General features: G+C 55.2%; 1 protein-coding gene across 4 annotated transcripts in view; it reads right to left on the bottom strand.

Annotated features, from left to right (window-relative positions):
* CNTFR (ciliary neurotrophic factor receptor) overlaps positions 1-16,291 on the bottom strand; it is a 39,376-nt gene that overhangs the window by 14,945 nt on the left and 8,140 nt on the right. For 2 of the 4 annotated variants that reach the window (XM_074394996.1, XM_039475126.2), the window contains exons 2-4: positions 15,049-15,095; positions 14,853-14,967; positions 2,795-2,879 (exon numbers count right to left, since the gene is read on the bottom strand). In XM_074394996.1, the coding sequence (XP_074251097.1) occupies positions 2,795-2,879 (85 nt within the window). In that variant the 5' untranslated portion in view covers positions 14,853-14,967; positions 15,049-15,095. The remainder of the gene's footprint in view (positions 1-2,794; positions 2,880-14,852; positions 14,968-15,048; positions 15,096-16,291) is intronic. The other 2 variants (XM_003943836.3, XM_074394997.1) reach the window with 1 other exon arrangement.

A 16,291-nucleotide genomic window follows, 5' to 3' on the forward strand; every position in this document is an offset into this window, starting at 1 on the left:
GACTTGTTAACACCACCAAGACTGCAGCGGGGGTAGGGATCCCCCTTGGGTCCACTGACCACCCTTTGCCTCCTCAGCACTGCTTTGCTCTGCGCTGGAACATCTGTCCTGGTTTGCTGCCTCTGTCGTCCTTGCTGTGCCAGGGTCTCTCTGACTCTGGGTCTCTCTCCCTTGCTGCCTGTCTCTATCCTGCCCCTCTCTGAGCCTCTCTGTCCCTTTCAGAGGAGAAGAAAGCAGGAAACCCAGCCAGCCCTGACCACTCGTCTGTGGGGCCTGGGACCAGCCGAACAGAGGATGAACAGGCGGAAGGGCGGTGGCTGGGGGCCTTGGAGGCCACAGCTGTGAGGCTGGACCAGACACTGAATGGGGGCCTCCCCCTGACCAGAGGCCCAGTGTCCAAGACTCAGGCCACTGAGCCCCCCCAACAATCCACTAGCTCCAGCCACTGAGCCCCTCTTCCAGCCTCCCTTCCAAAAACCTGGAGCTTCCAGGAAACATGCCAAGCTCCTCTCTCTGCACCCCCTAGCAGAGACTTTGCATCCAGCTGCCTGAGGAGGAGGCTGAAAACTGACCTTTGGGGAGGGGGCGTGGCCACCCTGGTCCCAGAAGCAACACAGTCACACTGACCAGGCAGCTCAATGCTGACTCAACCCAGTGTGGCCCTTAATCCTGGGGAGCAGGTACAGCCACCACACAAGGACACAGCAACCCAACAACGCATCAAATACAACGGCTATAACACCTCCCCACCACACCTTGTCTGCTGCACAAGAAAAGTAGAAATACAACCTGACAATAACGACAAACCGATCATGTAAGGGCAGGGCAGGATGAAAAATAACAACACAATGGCAGAAGATGACAGGCCACAATGGAGAGGCAGAGGGGCAACAGGAGGTGACAAGCAGACAAGTGTCACAACTGCTACAATAACACAACAGCAATACACACGGCCATGCAACTGCTCCAAATATGGCAGTGATTTAATCTTTTGTCTCTGGACAGCTCTGCTCCCACCCCGTGTGTGCCCCTACTGATGTGCTGTCCATTTCAGAAATTAAATCAAGCAGCAGGGGGAGGATGGGGTTCTTGGCCCTGACACGGTGACAAATGCTCCAAAGGAATCAGCTGTGAAAAGGTTGTTAGAAGCCAGGATGAGAGACAGAGACAGGATGAGGTCATAAACATGGAGAACACAGAGGGACAGAGCTGACGGCTCCCTCGCACCTGCACACACAGGCTCACAGGGGAACCACATGCCAGAAACAGTCCCCCTGGGCATCCTAAAGCAACTTCACTTTGCCACACACACAGGAACAAGGACAGTCACTCCCAGAGAAGAAGGACATGCAGGACAGTCACCCACAAGGCCACAGTCACACACAAGTTCACAGTCACACAGGGACACTCGCTCACTTCAGGGATGGTAACACCTGACACAAAATCACAGGTACATGTACAAGACGGGCACCATCACCTGGAGGCACAGTTATGCCCAGGAACACAGGGAAACAGTTTAATACAAATACACAAAGAGAAACAGAGATATGATTACACAAGGGATACAGTCTCAAACTCGAGAATACAGCCCCACAGGGGGCACGCAGACAGGCAATGTGACATAGACAGCCAGTGTCATACATAAGGCACAGCCCACAAAGATACAGCCACACAGAGAAATGCACTCAAACAGGGACACACGCTGTCACTCTCACAAGAACACAGTCTCACACTCTCAGAGAGGTGGTCTTATGTCCAGGATCATGGTGGCACAAGTTAGAAACCACTGGCAGGCCCTAGGGAGGCCCAGTCAGCGTCCCTGGAGCTGGCCAGGATCTCTCTGGGTCTCACTATTGATCTCATAAAGAAGAGTCCATAGAAACCTAAACTCACTACCCACAGCCTTGAGGGTGGCAGAGTCCAGACAACAGGGTCTGCTCCATGCCTGGTCCCTGGAGGGGCCCTCACCCTGTCTGTTTTCACCCAACCCAACTGACATGAAGTAGGAGGCAGGAATCATGCAGGCAGGGAGCTCAGGGAGCCCGTTCGAGGTGAGTTTTTAGTCCAGATCCTGGACTGTTGTTGCTGTTTGAGGTGTTGCCCCAAGTGCAGCAGAGGGGCAGGAGGTCAAGTTGAGGGCCCTTGTGTCTCCCCGCAGGGACGTGGCTCCTTGTCCTGTGGGCTGTGGCAGGTCTTAGCCCTCATTGGACAAATAGGTAGAGAGAGGGCAGGGAGGCTGCCAATGGCCCAGCCCTGAGCTGTCCCTCACTAATGTGGCCTTTCCAGCTGACTAGCCTGTCCCCTTTTTAGTACACTGACCCTCTCCTTCGTTACCCTGTCCCATCATCTCATTCTCAGTCACCATCTCTGTCCCCATCCTCCCTCTGGGATGAGGCTGAGGGTAGAAGGCCTGCAGTCTTGCCTACTGTCTCCAATCAGTGCCTCCAACTGCACCCCCACAAATCTCCAGAAGATCCCCTTTCACCCAGATACTCTATACGGGCCCCACCCCAGCATCCCCCACCAACTCCCATCCCACCTGCCTATATCCTATGACACCCTAGCAGGAAGACAGATCATTTCAAGCGAGAGACACCATCAGCATTCCAACACCCAGGTGTGGCTGTGGAGGACTGTGCATATCAGTATCACATGACTCCATGTCCCTCTGGGTGGTCATGTCTGACAATGCCAGTGTGTGGCTCTTGGGTGGTATCAGGATGCAGCTGTGCCAACAAGGGTTCATGCCCACCTCTAAGAGGGGGGTCAGCAGGCGGCTCCCGTGAGCACTCACCCTGTGGACTGTGTCTCTGGGTGTACACAACTGCAGCGGCAGCAGCAAGCACAGCACAGCAGGCCCACGGGACAGGAGCAGCCATCTGTTGGGAGAAACCGGGGTGGGGGAGGAGGGCAGCATCAGCCCAGGCAGGACCCTCCTGGGGAGCCCCTCCTGTTCCTCAGGCAAGACTGGGAAATCCCAGCCCTAGGGCCAGGGCACCTTGACACGAAAATGCCCTTCTTAATGGGGCTCAAGATCCTCTTTCAGGCAATATAAAGCAACATTATTGGCATCTGTAGGCAAAGGTTTGCTAAGATGGTAGAAGGCAACTTATGGTGGTTTGCTGTTCGATAAGACTGCTGGCTGCATAATGCTGTCAACCGCGAATGAGTTATACAATATTGGTAATGCCAGGGCCATTTTTCTTAAAAAAAATAATAAATAATAACTTTACTGGTGAGGTTAGCTAATTGGCTATAAACATCATAAACTGAAAGGGTAATGTTTTAACTTAATTGGAGGTCTGTACTTCTACAGATTGCTTTGAATGGAAGGACCCCTGCCATGCTCCTGGGGATTGAGCCTGAAACCTGGATGCTCTGGAGCCCCTTGGATCTGTCATCTGTCCCCAACACCCCCGAGGCAAGCCTTGCCACTGGGCCCTGGGAAGCTCAGAGTAGTTGAGTCAGGGCAGTGGGACATGACCCAGGTCGGATGTGGCTTTTGCCTAATTATACACCAATGCTCAAGAGAAAATGAGGGATTTTCATATGTAAGTCCTTGTCAGGGACCCCGGCCCACCCTTGACTGCAGCCATGTGCCCCTAGGAGCCTGGGAACCCAGCCCAGCAGGTGTGCATCAGTGTCTACATGCACCCATGTAAGTACAAGTCACACTCAGGACATGGCCCCAGAAGCCAGGATGGATCCAGTGCCCCCCAGTCTGGTGTCCTGCTTCCTGAAGAGTCCAGCTGTTCTCTCCCTCTCTCCCAGCACATGCCTATACATGATGGCAAGAAAATAATTATTTCCTGCAGAATGGGCCCCAAATGTGACAACGCCCCCACCCGCCGACCTTCAGTCTGAGGAGAGAGAAGAACTATCAACCACACAGAAGCAGAGATCAGAGATACACTGAGGAATGCTACCAGGCACCTAACCAGAGCCACCCTCCGAGATTCCAGCCAGCCACATAGCAAAGATGCTGGCCAGGGACACTGCCCCAAACCAGACAGAACCCCAAAGAAACAGCTCCATAGACAGTGTAAGATACACCAGAGACTGTTAGAAGAACCATCAGACAAAGCCAAAGAGGCAGGTAGATGAAACCAGATAACCAGCCAGAGAGATGGTCAGAGAACAGCGGACACAATCAAAAGACTCACCAGAAACACTGTAAAGGACAGACCCAGGCAGACATACCACTGGAGGACAAGCAAGGAGCACAGGCAGTGAAGCTGTCGGTGACAAAGCCAGAGAGCTAAGACACTGTCAGAAACACTGCCAGAGAAACTGTCTGACGCACAAGCAGAGAAATACCAGAGAAACTGATAGACACAAACAGGCATACACTCAGAAAAACAGCTCAAGTAAAGAGCCAGAGCCACAGCCAGATGCTCATTCAGGAAGTATCCACACCATTCCAAACACTGCCACAGACACTGTCAGACACACAGTCAGACGTACTGCCAGAGACGTTGTTAGAAAGACTGCCAGAGAAACAGCCAGACACACAGCCAGAGAAACTGACAGACACACAGCCAGAGAAACTGACAGAGACGCAGTGCCAGATACACCCCAACAAAGTGCCAGAGACCCAGCTCCAGACGGTGCAGGCATAGCATAGTAGAGACAAATGTGGGTATCAGCCTGAAGCAGCTGCGGAGAGGCTGGAGAGCAACGGACTTTCTGGGGCTTTCTGTCGGAGGGGGCTCCTGTCTGCCCTGCCCTTTGCTACCCTTAACCCTTTCCAGGAAAGTCCCCTCCTCTGAGCCTGCTTTTCCTTTCCTCCCTGTCACAGCCACAGGTGCCCTGACTGCCCCTCTGGCACAGCAAACCTCTCTGTGTCCCAAATGGCCCCCGCTACCCTTTGTGTGTCAGTAATGCCTGGAGCCTTACTACCACTTAGTCTGGCTTCTTTTGACCCTCAGCCACTGCCCACTCTTCAGCTATTCCTCAGGCCTAGGAGGTTAAGACAATGGCCAAAGTTACACAGCCAGCAAGTGGTGGAGCCAGGAAATGAACCCAGGACTGCCTGAATTCAGGGCTGGTGTAAGAGAAAGAGAAAAAGAGACCAGCAGCCAGAGCCTACCTGGATCCCCGACCTCAGCCCTGGCCAGTTGCCCTCAGACCCTCCCCCACTGACTCTGCCATCTGTCCATGCCTTTCTCCTCACAGCCAGGAAGATCCTCTGCCTCCATGCCAGGCCCACTGCCCACCACAAGGGAGCAAGAACCAGGGCATAGGCAGGTAAAAGAGCAGGTGGAACCGCTGAGGTTAGATCCCAGGATAGGAGTACCCAGGGAAAGAAGGAGTGGTGTCCTCTACTCCCAGCCCCCTCTTGGTCCACACAAGCACACACTCCTATGTATGTGCACAAGTGCACGCACATGTGCACACACGCGCACATGCACACACACGCGCGCACACACACACGCACTCTCTCTCTCTCTCTCTCTTTCTCTCAGGCCTCTGCAGGGGGAGGGGTGGCTTCTTCATCAAAGTCGCCTCCATCAGCCCGATGAGTTACTGTAAGGGCCGGGCCCTGGGCCAACGGGGCTGCAGCCACGGGAGACAGGCGTTGCTGAGAGTGAGTGCTGCAGAGTGGGGGTGGGGTACCAAGACAGACACTGCAGGGTTGGGGGCACCCAGAAAAGACAGAGACTCAGGGAGGAGAAGCAAGAGGCAGGGAGAGAGGAGGAGCTCTGAGTGGAGACCCAGAGAAACAAGAAAAGGCTGAGATAGCAAGAAATAGAAGAGACACGGGGAAAGATGGCGCACCTAGGAGATGGGCAGATACTCAAGGGCAGAAGGGAGGAGACCCTGGCAGGTTCTCTGCCCACCCTAGGGCATCTCCATGTCCTGCCCAGCTCCTCTAGCACAAAGGAGGGTGGGAGGGTGGTCAGTGCAATTTGAGGCAAGAGCAGTGCCTTCCTGGAGGCTGGAAGGATTCTTGCTGGGGATCTAGGAGCCCAGGCCCTAGGGGACAAGGGCAAAACCCCATCCCTGCACCTACTCCTTCCCCTGCAGATCCATGGGTGAAACCCCACCTCTGCCCCTGCCCCTGCCCCCTGCAGATCCAGAAAGCCCCAGGCCAGTTTCACTTACCCCTTTCTTCAGAGTCTCAGCTGGGCCCACTGCCCAGGTCGGGAGGATGAGGCCAGAGGCATCCAGAACACACCTCCATCCTGCCCTGGCTCACTCCAGGCCACCCATCCCAGGGCAAAGAGCATCTTTCCCGAGAATTTTCCAAGTCCACACCCCATGGCTCTGGGATAGATCTGCAGGATAATTCCCACAGAGCCCCAGATAAGGGCTATTCGAACCGGCCCAGGCTTCCTGTCAGCCCCTAGAAGTCAGCCCCAGAATGAGGAGGGAACAGAGGGTACCCCATGAGCAAGAAAGGAGCTCAGCACCTGGCAACCCCTGAACTTCCTGTCAGCACAAGAGTCCCTGCACCTCTCCCAGCACAGCACCCCAGTGTCATCATTACTCCCACACAGGTGACACATTAAGAGTCAAATTCTGGGGCCCCAGTTTACTGCCATTGTCCCGCTGTGGCATAAAGATACCATTATACAATGATAGCCTTCCAGTGAAAATGACACAGTTGACAATGACACAGGGATGTTAACAGTCATCACAATTACAATAATGCAGTGAGTGACCATCACATACATTGACACCAACAAACAGGGCAAGGATACCGGTTAACACTGGCACAGTCACAGTGACAGTAACCTCAGAATCAAAGATGCAATGAGACTCAGTCACACAGAGTAATACCGATGGTGACATCGATGCAGTGACACAGAGATGTTGATAGACTCAGTAACAGTCTCACAGAATGATACCAGTCCACAGTAATACTGGCAGTCCTGGAGTCTGACAGCTGCCATCGGTAACAGTAACAGACACAGTGACAGGCTCCAGGTCAGGAACCCCTATTATCCGGTTTTAGGACCCAAGACCCAAGAACCCTCTTGCCAGATGCAGCAACGTTCCAGTTGCTCTGCGCCCTTCCCCTCACCCCATGCCAGCTGAGGGCACAACCTAGGGGAGGGAGGTGTGAGTTTTGGAAAGCCTTTATTTATCCCTGCAGAACCACAGACAGCACTTTAGACTGTACAAGGCCAACCCTGGGGAAGCCCTGCCACCATCAGGTTGGTGTGGGGGGTAATTAGCACCACTGACTGTCTCAGCTGTAATTGTGTGTGTGTGTGTGTTGATCTGTAATAGTGTGTTGTGAACTTCAGGGTTTGGGTTGGTGTGGGCATGGTGAGGGTCAGGTAGGCTCAGTCTAGCCTGGACAATGAGTGAGCAGGGAGGCTTCAAAGCAAGTGACCTCAAAGCAAGGTTACTGTTCCATCTCCGAGGCAGGGAATTGAAATCCAAAGAAGGTCACCAGATGGACTCCCCACCATTGCCAGGGATCAGGGTGGGTTCAGAACATCCATCTGAGGAAAGGCATCTGGCCCAGCATAGAACAGAGGGGACTCCCCACAGCTTCCAGTGCCCCCTCTGACTCCCACAGCCCAGACTCTAGAATCCCACAGTGTGAGGGGGGAAAAGGCACCTTTTATCCTGGGGCCTCATCTCCTTCACCTCTCCCCACAGTAGCCTAGGGGGCCCATCTCAGGAATGAAGCAAGAACACAGGACACAGCATGGACTCACTGATTCAAACACCTGGGGACAGTAGATGCCTCAGAACTGCAGAGGAATTAGGTTGGAGCAGGGAAAGAGAGATACATAGACTTGGAGATAGATAAGGAAATAAGAGACAGAGCGGGCAGCAAAGACAGGGACAAGGACATGGTGGGCAGGGAGGAACAGCAATGGCTGAGGGGGAGCTTGGGAGAGATAATCAGGGTGGGTGGGAAGCTCCAGGAGGGGGAGGAGGGGCTGAGGCTGTGAGGCCCCCAGATCCCACCAGGCCTAGGCAGCCTGGACAGCGTGGGCGGTGGGGGCGGGGGCAGAGGCCTGAGCGGTCCAGAGGCTTAGTGGGTGGGGGGACCAGAGGCCTAGCCCCTGGCAGCTGGCCTACCAGGCCCCCCACCAGGGAGGGATGGGCCTAGGTCAGGGGCCAGCTCTTGGGCTGTGGCTGGCCAGCCATGGCGGGCAGGCTCCCACTCCCGGTGGTGTTTCTCCCTCCTGTCTCTGAATCTCCAGTCTCTAGCCCCTTCTCTTTTCCCTCTTCACTGAATCCAGACCTGCCTCTCCTCTCAGCTCTCTCAGTGACCCACCCAAAGTGGCACAGGGCTCCAAGATGTGTCTGGGTTCAGGATTCAAGCTTTACCTCCTCCTGGGCTACCATGTCCCCACCCACACCAGGGGCAAGCCTTGGTGCTCAGGGGAAAGGACCCTACCCAAACTTAGGCCCCATCCTCCTCCTTAGAAGCAGGGAGGATAAGCTGAGCACCAGTGGGAGGGGGCCAAGAGGGAGGCAGGGGGAGCGGTCCCCCAGCTTTCACTGCTGGCTGAAGCTGTGGAAAAGGAGGCGGCCCAATTGAGTGAGTTAGAGGGGTGGGTATCTGCACCTGCTGTTGTGACCTCCACAGCCAGAGATGGGGGTCTGGCGGGGGGGACAAGATTCTGACGGATTTTGGCAGTAGCCTGGACTCTGAGTGCTCAAAACCCTCACCCCCAGTCTCTTGCACTGTGGGGACCCTGAGATCAGCATATGTGTGCCCTGCTGCAAGTGTGTGCGGGCGTGTTGTAGGGGGGAGCCTGGGCCCCTCCCATGATGGGCCTGGCTGGGCAGCTGGGGAGGCATCCTGGGGAGATGAGAATCTGTCACCAGCCTGTGCCCACATGTGTGCCCCACTTGGGGCCCTGTGTGCTGCCTGGTGACCTGGGCATGGGCTTCTATATTCACATACATGCAGGCCTGTGCTTACGCAGCCCTCTAGATGCAGAAGGGCTGGGCTTTCATCCTCAAAAGTCATCTGGTCCAGCCCCCTGCCTCTTGAATGGACAGGAGGAAGGGGCAGATAAGTTCAGATCCTCCCTTTGGAGACATAGGCTCTAGAGAGCTTCACAGAACCTGAGGCACTGGTGCCAAATCCTCCAGCCCCCAGTCCAGTCTTTTCTGGTTTCCAGAAAAATCAGGAGCCCCCTTTTACCCAGGAAAGGCACACACACCATTCAGGTTAAGTCTGTGGGGAGTAGGGTGCTGCTCCTCTTGGAACGACAGAATGCTGCAGCAGGTTAGATAGCTGGAAGAACTCCATGAAAGGCAGGGAATGGACAGAGCAATAGGGTTGACTAAGACTTCCCTTAGGGTGGGGATGGGGTAGGGAAAGGCCCGAAGCGGATGCTGGGGACAGGATGGGGACAGGAAGGAAGCTGCAAGGCAGGGCCCTCCATGGAGACACAAGAATGGATAGAATGGCTTTCCAGAATTGGAGGCTGGGACAAAGACCTATTTGCCTCAGCATCTCCTACCACACCCACCCCCGGCCCCATCCCTGCTATGGTGCAGACACACCCTTGCATCCACACAGAGGCCCATGCATGCAAGCTCACACACACACACACACACACACACACACACACACACACACCCCAGGGGGCAACACATGTGATGCATTGGATTACAACAAAAAAAAACCAAAAGTGGTCGTTCTGACAGAGCCAGAGTTGGGGAACAGAAGCTTCAAATGTCTTCTGTGTTCTGTTCTCTCTGTCCCCTAACGTGCATGTGCACCATGCACGCTACTTCTGAGGAGCCTTCTGGTCTGCTGGGCAAGACCAAGCCATCCTTCCTCCCCTTTCCTCCCCTCCTTGCAGTGGGGAAGCCAGAGCAATCTGTTCCTGATGGGTAAACACAGGCGTGAGAACGCGCACACACATGCTCATGTACACACCAGTCACTCAGTCCACACAGCACCCAGTGCTCACTTCACCCCGAGACAGAGCCCACACTTGGGCTCTTACTACACCCAGCAGAGCTCTCAAAGCCCCTGCCTCCTCAGACACACAGGGCCAGGGTTTTACAGACACACCAGGCAGCCCCTCACAGACACTGGTATTCTGAGCTTACCATCGTGGCCACACATCAGGGCCTCCCACATGGACACCCGCTCCCATAGCCCCGTACACGTTCATGTGCGTGCACACACACATTACAGTCATACACACACAGACTCCCTCACAGCCATGGTCTCACATATGGATATCATCACACACTCAGAACAATCAACCTTCCACACAGACACCATTGCACCCCTCCAAAAGCTCAGAGCCCCCAGTTGCCCTCAGCCTCTCATGCCCCGAAACCCGGCAATGGGTATCACCCACATATACACCCTGAACAGCCACACTGTGCCGGGACCTCAGGTTGCCTAGCTGTACCTGAAGGGAGGGAGAGAAAGACCAGGGTGGCCTAGGGCAGTAAGGAAAAGGGAAGGAAATACTTAGTTGTCCCTAAAAAGTGAGAAAATAGATGATTATTCCCCAGGCAGCTCCTCCTTCCCCAAAGCCTGCTTTCACCAGCATTAGGGAATGAAGGAAGATCCAGTCCAGACAGGAGAGGTGAAGGAAGTACCTGAGGGAGACAGATGGTGGCACTGGAATCAGCAAGAGCCAGAAAGGCCCAGAAACCATTCAGCTCCTCAGGCCCTTGATGCCTCTCCTCATCACCCCCTCTTCTCCACGATGAGGATCAACAGCAGCTCTCAGCCTAGCTATCTGCCGTGGGATCCCAAGGCCTCTTCAAAACCTCTTTGTGCCCATAACTGTCTAGCAGGCACCCAGATGTCTGGCCTGGGTGCAGAAGGGGCAGGAGAGGGGAAGGAGATAGGCCCTCCACTCCAGCCCCCCAGTCCCCACCAAAGCCCTGGCATCACTGTATTCTGTTCTCTCTGCCCCCTAATGTGCATGTGCACCACGCCCACAGAGAGGTAGGGCAGATGCCCAGAAGCGGGGGGGGGGGGGGGGCAGCAGGCAGAGCAAGTGGGTGCCACTCTAACCACTGAGGAGAAGAGTCCTAAGGTGTCCTTGGACCCTGCAGCCCCGCCCCCATCTCCTGAGGAGTAGACACGGAGTCGCTGTCCAGGCAGAATGGAATCCAGGCTGTGCTGGCCAGGCCCCAACTCGGGAAAGATCAGCAATGCTGTGGACATCCTTGCCACTTGCCACTCCAGGTGTAGCTGGGGCCTCGATGCCCCCATCCTAAAAGGAGCCTGATGTGACTCCATGGAAGCCAGGCAGGACCTGTCTGGGGCAATGCCATAAAGCCAGATGATAGGGACTCTGGGGAAGGGGGCAGTGGGGACAAAAGGAACCAGGCAGCAGGGTGTAAGGAAACCAGGTGACAGGGCCCCAAAGAAGGTAGGCAGCGGGAGCCAAATGAAACCAGGCAGTGGGACTGGAGTTAGCTAGGAGGTATGGACAAATGAAGCCAGGCTTTGGGGATCAAATGAAACCAGGCAGGAGGCCCACAGGATGTGAGAAAAGAAAGATATCAGGAGCTCATCCCCTCTGTCTAGATGTCACCCCACACTGTGGGCCTCTCTCTCTGCAGCCCCTCTTCCACTCAGGCAGTGGTCCCCTCCCCCAGGCCGATGGACACAGCCAGAGCCCCCTCCCCTCTCAGAGGCCTGGTCCGATTGCAGCCAATGGGCCCCGGCCCCATCCCTGGGACCTCAGGAAGTCCCAGTCCCTCCCACCGGCTGCAGAGGCAGGGGGGCTGAGGGGAGAGAAAGAGAAGAGAAGAGAGACAGCTTGGCAGGGGGAGCGCGCCGAGCAGCCGCGGGGGGCGGGGGCCGAGAAAGGAGCGGGAAGCGCCGAGGCGGGCCGAGCTGGCTGGCGGGCCGGCGCGGGCGGGGGCGTTGCAGCGGCAGCAAGGGGTGACAAGTCCTCCGGCCCTGCGGTCACTGACCTGAGTCCCCAGGCAGGCGCCCCGTCGGTGCCTCCGGCTCTCCGCGGGTCCGCCCGGCCGCCCGCGGGCATCGGGTCTGCAGGGCTTGGGCCCGGGCAGCAGGGACGGACCCGGGAGGCAGAAGCAACCCCCCTAGAGGTTCCGGCAGGCGGGTGGGCGAGGGGCCGCGGTGAGCGGTGAGCTGAGCGACGAGGGCCGAGTGGCGAGTGAGCGACCGGGCAAGCGGGCCGGGAGGAGGGGAGGAAGGAGCGCGCTGCAAGCGAACGAGCAAGCGAGCTAGCTAGCGGAGGGAGAGTGAGGGACGGCATGCAGTGAGGTCATCCTTTGAATCTAATTGTCTGAGTCAGGAGGAGATGTGGCACTTGATGATGGGGGAGGGGAGGGAGAAGGGACCCTCCCCGCTCCGGTCCCGGCCCCTCTCCACACCCAGGGGCGGCCCGGGCCTCCCTTCCCCGCCCCAGGCGAAGTTGCCGGAGGCCAACTCAGGCAGACCACTACCCGTCTCAGGGCGGACCTCTGCTGCCTGGGGCTATCAGCAAGGGGTGAGAGATGTGGGACCTGGACCCAGCTCTGGGCTACCTTCTTCCTCCCCGGGGTGACTGCCCCCACCCAAGGCCCAGGTCGTATTCCAGGTCCTATTCCTGCCCTCTGAGGATAAAGCAGGAACTTGAGCCAACCTTCCAAGTTGCCTTACTTTAGGAGTATGGGGCCCTAACTCTATTCCCGGTTACTTCCAATGCTGGGAATTTGGAGGAATCTGGGAACTGAACCCCAGGCTCACCATCCTGCCCTCTGGGAATGATAGTGCAATGCCACCCGTTCTCCAGTTACTTTCTGCATTTGGGATGAGGACCCCAGGTCCCCATTCCAGAGGGACAGAAGCAGGGCCAGACTCCTAGGGTCTCCAGGACCCTAGGTTTGTCAGGTGTGCACACCCGTGACACATGAGCACAGGCACACAGGGTCGGGGGCACCAGACAGCTGTGGATATTTACACCAAGGGCCATACATCCCTCCCTTTGCCCCTGTTGGGGAGGGGTGATAAATATTTAAGGGGCTTTTAGCTCAAAAGGGGCTGGAACGGGGGAGGGAGGGGAATCCACGCTGCCTGATTAATGGGGTTACGGGCTTGGATCAATCCGTCCGCCCGCCGCTCCCTCCTTCTCTCTCCTCCCTCCCTCCGCCTAATGTGCTTTATCAGGAGACGCTTTTCTGACTTGGCAGCGTTGGGCGTTTTAAATAGACCCATTTAGAGCTGGGGTTGGGGGAAAAGGAAGGGGGTGGAGGGAGACAGAGATTGAGACAGGCTGGGAGACAGAGACAAATCAAGAGAGAGAGATGTGCCCCAGAAGAGAGAGACTGGGAGAGGAGAGACAGAAGGAAATGCAGAGATACCATCAAGATAAGGTATGAGGGTGAGGCTCCCACAGAGGCTGAGATGGAGAGAGAGAATGATGGAGAGAGAGGGGGTGATGGGAGGCCAAAGGGAAGCTGGGCGGGGTGTGGGGGGGTGTGAGGAGCAGAAACAAACAAAAAGAGACAGGGAAGAAAGGAACCACCGGCAGCAGGGAGAAACCCAGAGAGAGGCTCTCTGCAAGGGCTGAGTGCTAGCCTGGGAGACAGCAAATACCTTTTATTTCCAAAAACAGTTTTCAGCCACTTTGTTAAATTAAAAAGCTGTTTTTAAAGTGGTGCTGGAGGTGCTGGTGGGGGAGGGTGAACAGAACTGCCAAGTCCTCCCTCTCCGGCCTCCTCCTCCTCCTTGGCCCCCACAGAAGCTGCCTCAGCCTGAGCCCCTGGGGTGTTCTCCAGCTCCCCTGCTCTCCAAGGCAATCCTCTGAGATCCCCAGGAACAGGGTCAGGGCATCTGAGCTACTGTTCACTGGCAGGAAGTCCTTCCTGCTGTCTGGCCTCAGTTCTTCCTGCTGCAGGGAGCCCATTCTTTCCCCTGACCACTATCCTCTCTTCTCCAGCTCCTGTCCTGGGTCCCTAAGGTGGTCCCAGTTTGTGGAGGATTATGTGTCCTCAAAGCTCAGTAGCCCACTTTCCAAATAAGCCACCAGACTCCTCCCAAGGTATCCCCCATAAATATTATCTTTTATGCTGTATATCCATCTCCTAGCCCCATCCTAGTCTCGACTTCTATCAGATACACACCCCATGTCCTTGGGTCCTCTGGAAACAGTGAGGTGAAAAGCTTAACTTTCTGTAGCCATCTCAGGCCTCCCTTCCTCCTCTCCTGGGCCCCAGCTCCATCTTAAGCCCCTTTTATGTGTCAGCCTGGGGTACCTCACTCCACCCTCAACAACACCCTGGTCCCAGTTGTGAAGGGTTAGTCCCCCCAGCCCCCAGCCAGGAAAATGGCCAGTCTGTTTGGGAGCTGAGATGAAAAGCCCGGCAGGCCTTTGTGGGCCTCTGGCGGGTTTTGGACAATAGGCCCTTCCGTTCCGCTCCAGTGCCTCGATTCCTTGGATGCCCCCACCCCCAAGCTGCCAATCCAGGGGCCTTGCCTGGCTTGAATGAGAGACAGGGAGAGTCAGGCGCGGCCCCACAGCTGGCCTCAGAAGATTCTGGACTTTCTGACCTCCCATTCCACCTCTTTCAAGCCTAGCTGCTCCTCCAATCAAGCCAGAGAGATGTTTCGGGGCCAGATAGAAAACCAGAGGACACTGAAACAGAAACATACTCTCATATCTGGGACTCAGCCCCCACTTAGCATAGAACCCCATTTCCTGACCTAGTGTTGCCCTTGCCTGTGTGACCATAGGTTAAGTCTCTTCCCTTTCTAGGCCTATAATGAGAGCATGAAAAGCCTCAGTCAGGCTGAATCCAAAACCTCTGGAAGAAGAAATGACGGGAAGAGAGGAAGGAATATCAGGTCCTCCTCCACTCATGTCCCCTAGACCTACAGCCCCACTGCACCCACGTCATGCCCTGAGATTGACCTGTCCCACCTGGGCCCCAGCACCTACCTCTTCACCACTGGCCACACACCAAGCACATCAATGTCCTCCTCTTCCTCCTCCAGACCAAACTCTTCAGAACTTCCAAAACCAAGGAGGCGAGACGAGGTGACAAGGCTAGATTCTAGAAGAGCAAAGGGCACACATCAGAGGTCACAGAGGAGCCACAGGCCTTAGTCCAACTCAGAGGCCATTCCATACTTACAGCCCCACTGTGAGAAGGAGAGACTGAGTCAGGCAGCAGATAAACATCTGTAAGAAGAAAAGTTGAGAGTAACACAGACCCCTTCCAGCACCCCTTGCTTACTTCAAGTTCTGAACCACAGGGACAAAGGTTGCCAGAAGGCAGTGGCCTGATACAACACAGATGCATACAACAGACAATCCACAATTCCCATACAATCAGTTTGCAGACACACGGGCACCTCCATATCACATATATCTTCACATGTACAATCCTAGAGTCACAGGGTCACAGGCGTGGTGCAAATAACCACCATCATAACACCCCCTTCCTATCACCAGTATGATTTATTGAGCATCTATTATATGCTAGGAACTGTGTTTGGCACATTATATGCATTATCTTACTTAATATTCATGATTTCTCCATGACGTAGGTTCTATTGTTCTTCCCATTTGATAGCTAAGGGGATTGAGCTTCAAGGAGGTCTTGCCCAAGACCACAGAGCTGACCAGTTCCAGAGCCTAGATTTGAGTCCATATCTGGCTCCAAAACCTTGCTGCTATACCAGTCTGCCTGTGCAGATCTCTCATCCACCTCCACAGTGCCTTCCCCAATAATAATAGCAGGTAGCACTTGTTCAGGGTCCTGGATTTCCCAGACACTATGACAAGTACTTAATTTACCTTCTGATACTGAACCATCAAAACAAGCTTCAAGGCTGGGCATGGTGGGTCACACCTGTAATCCCAGCATTTTGGGAGGCTGAAGCAGGTGGATCACCTGAGCTTAGGAGTTCCAGACTAGCCTGGGCAATATAGTGAAACCCTGGAGGCGGAGGTGGGAGGATCACTTGAGCCTGGGAGGCAGAAGTTGCAGTAAGCCAAGATTGAGCCACTGCACTCCAGCCTGGGTGACCAAATGAAACCCTGTATTAAACAAACAAACAAAAAAACCCGCAAGCTTTTGAGGTAATCCTGTTTCCATTTTACAGACCCTAAAACTGAGGCTCAGAGAGCAGAAGCAGCTTGCCCAAAGTCACACAACTGGTAGTTGTTAAAGGAGCTGGTCTTGAACTCAGGGATATCTTGAAAGCCACTGTTGCTTCTACAAACTCAGCCATTCAAAAGACCCCTCACCTTCAATAAGACCCCAGCTGATCCTCAGGGTCCAACTGCTCCCCTGAAAACAGGTCCCAGATATATCTGCCAAAGGTATGATTAGGTGCCTAAACACATACCATGAGAAAGGGACTCCATGTCTT

This window comes from Saimiri boliviensis, chromosome 2, assembly GCF_048565385.1.
Source record: "Saimiri boliviensis isolate mSaiBol1 chromosome 2, mSaiBol1.pri, whole genome shotgun sequence".
Lineage (NCBI taxonomy): Eukaryota > Metazoa > Chordata > Mammalia > Primates > Cebidae > Saimiri > Saimiri boliviensis.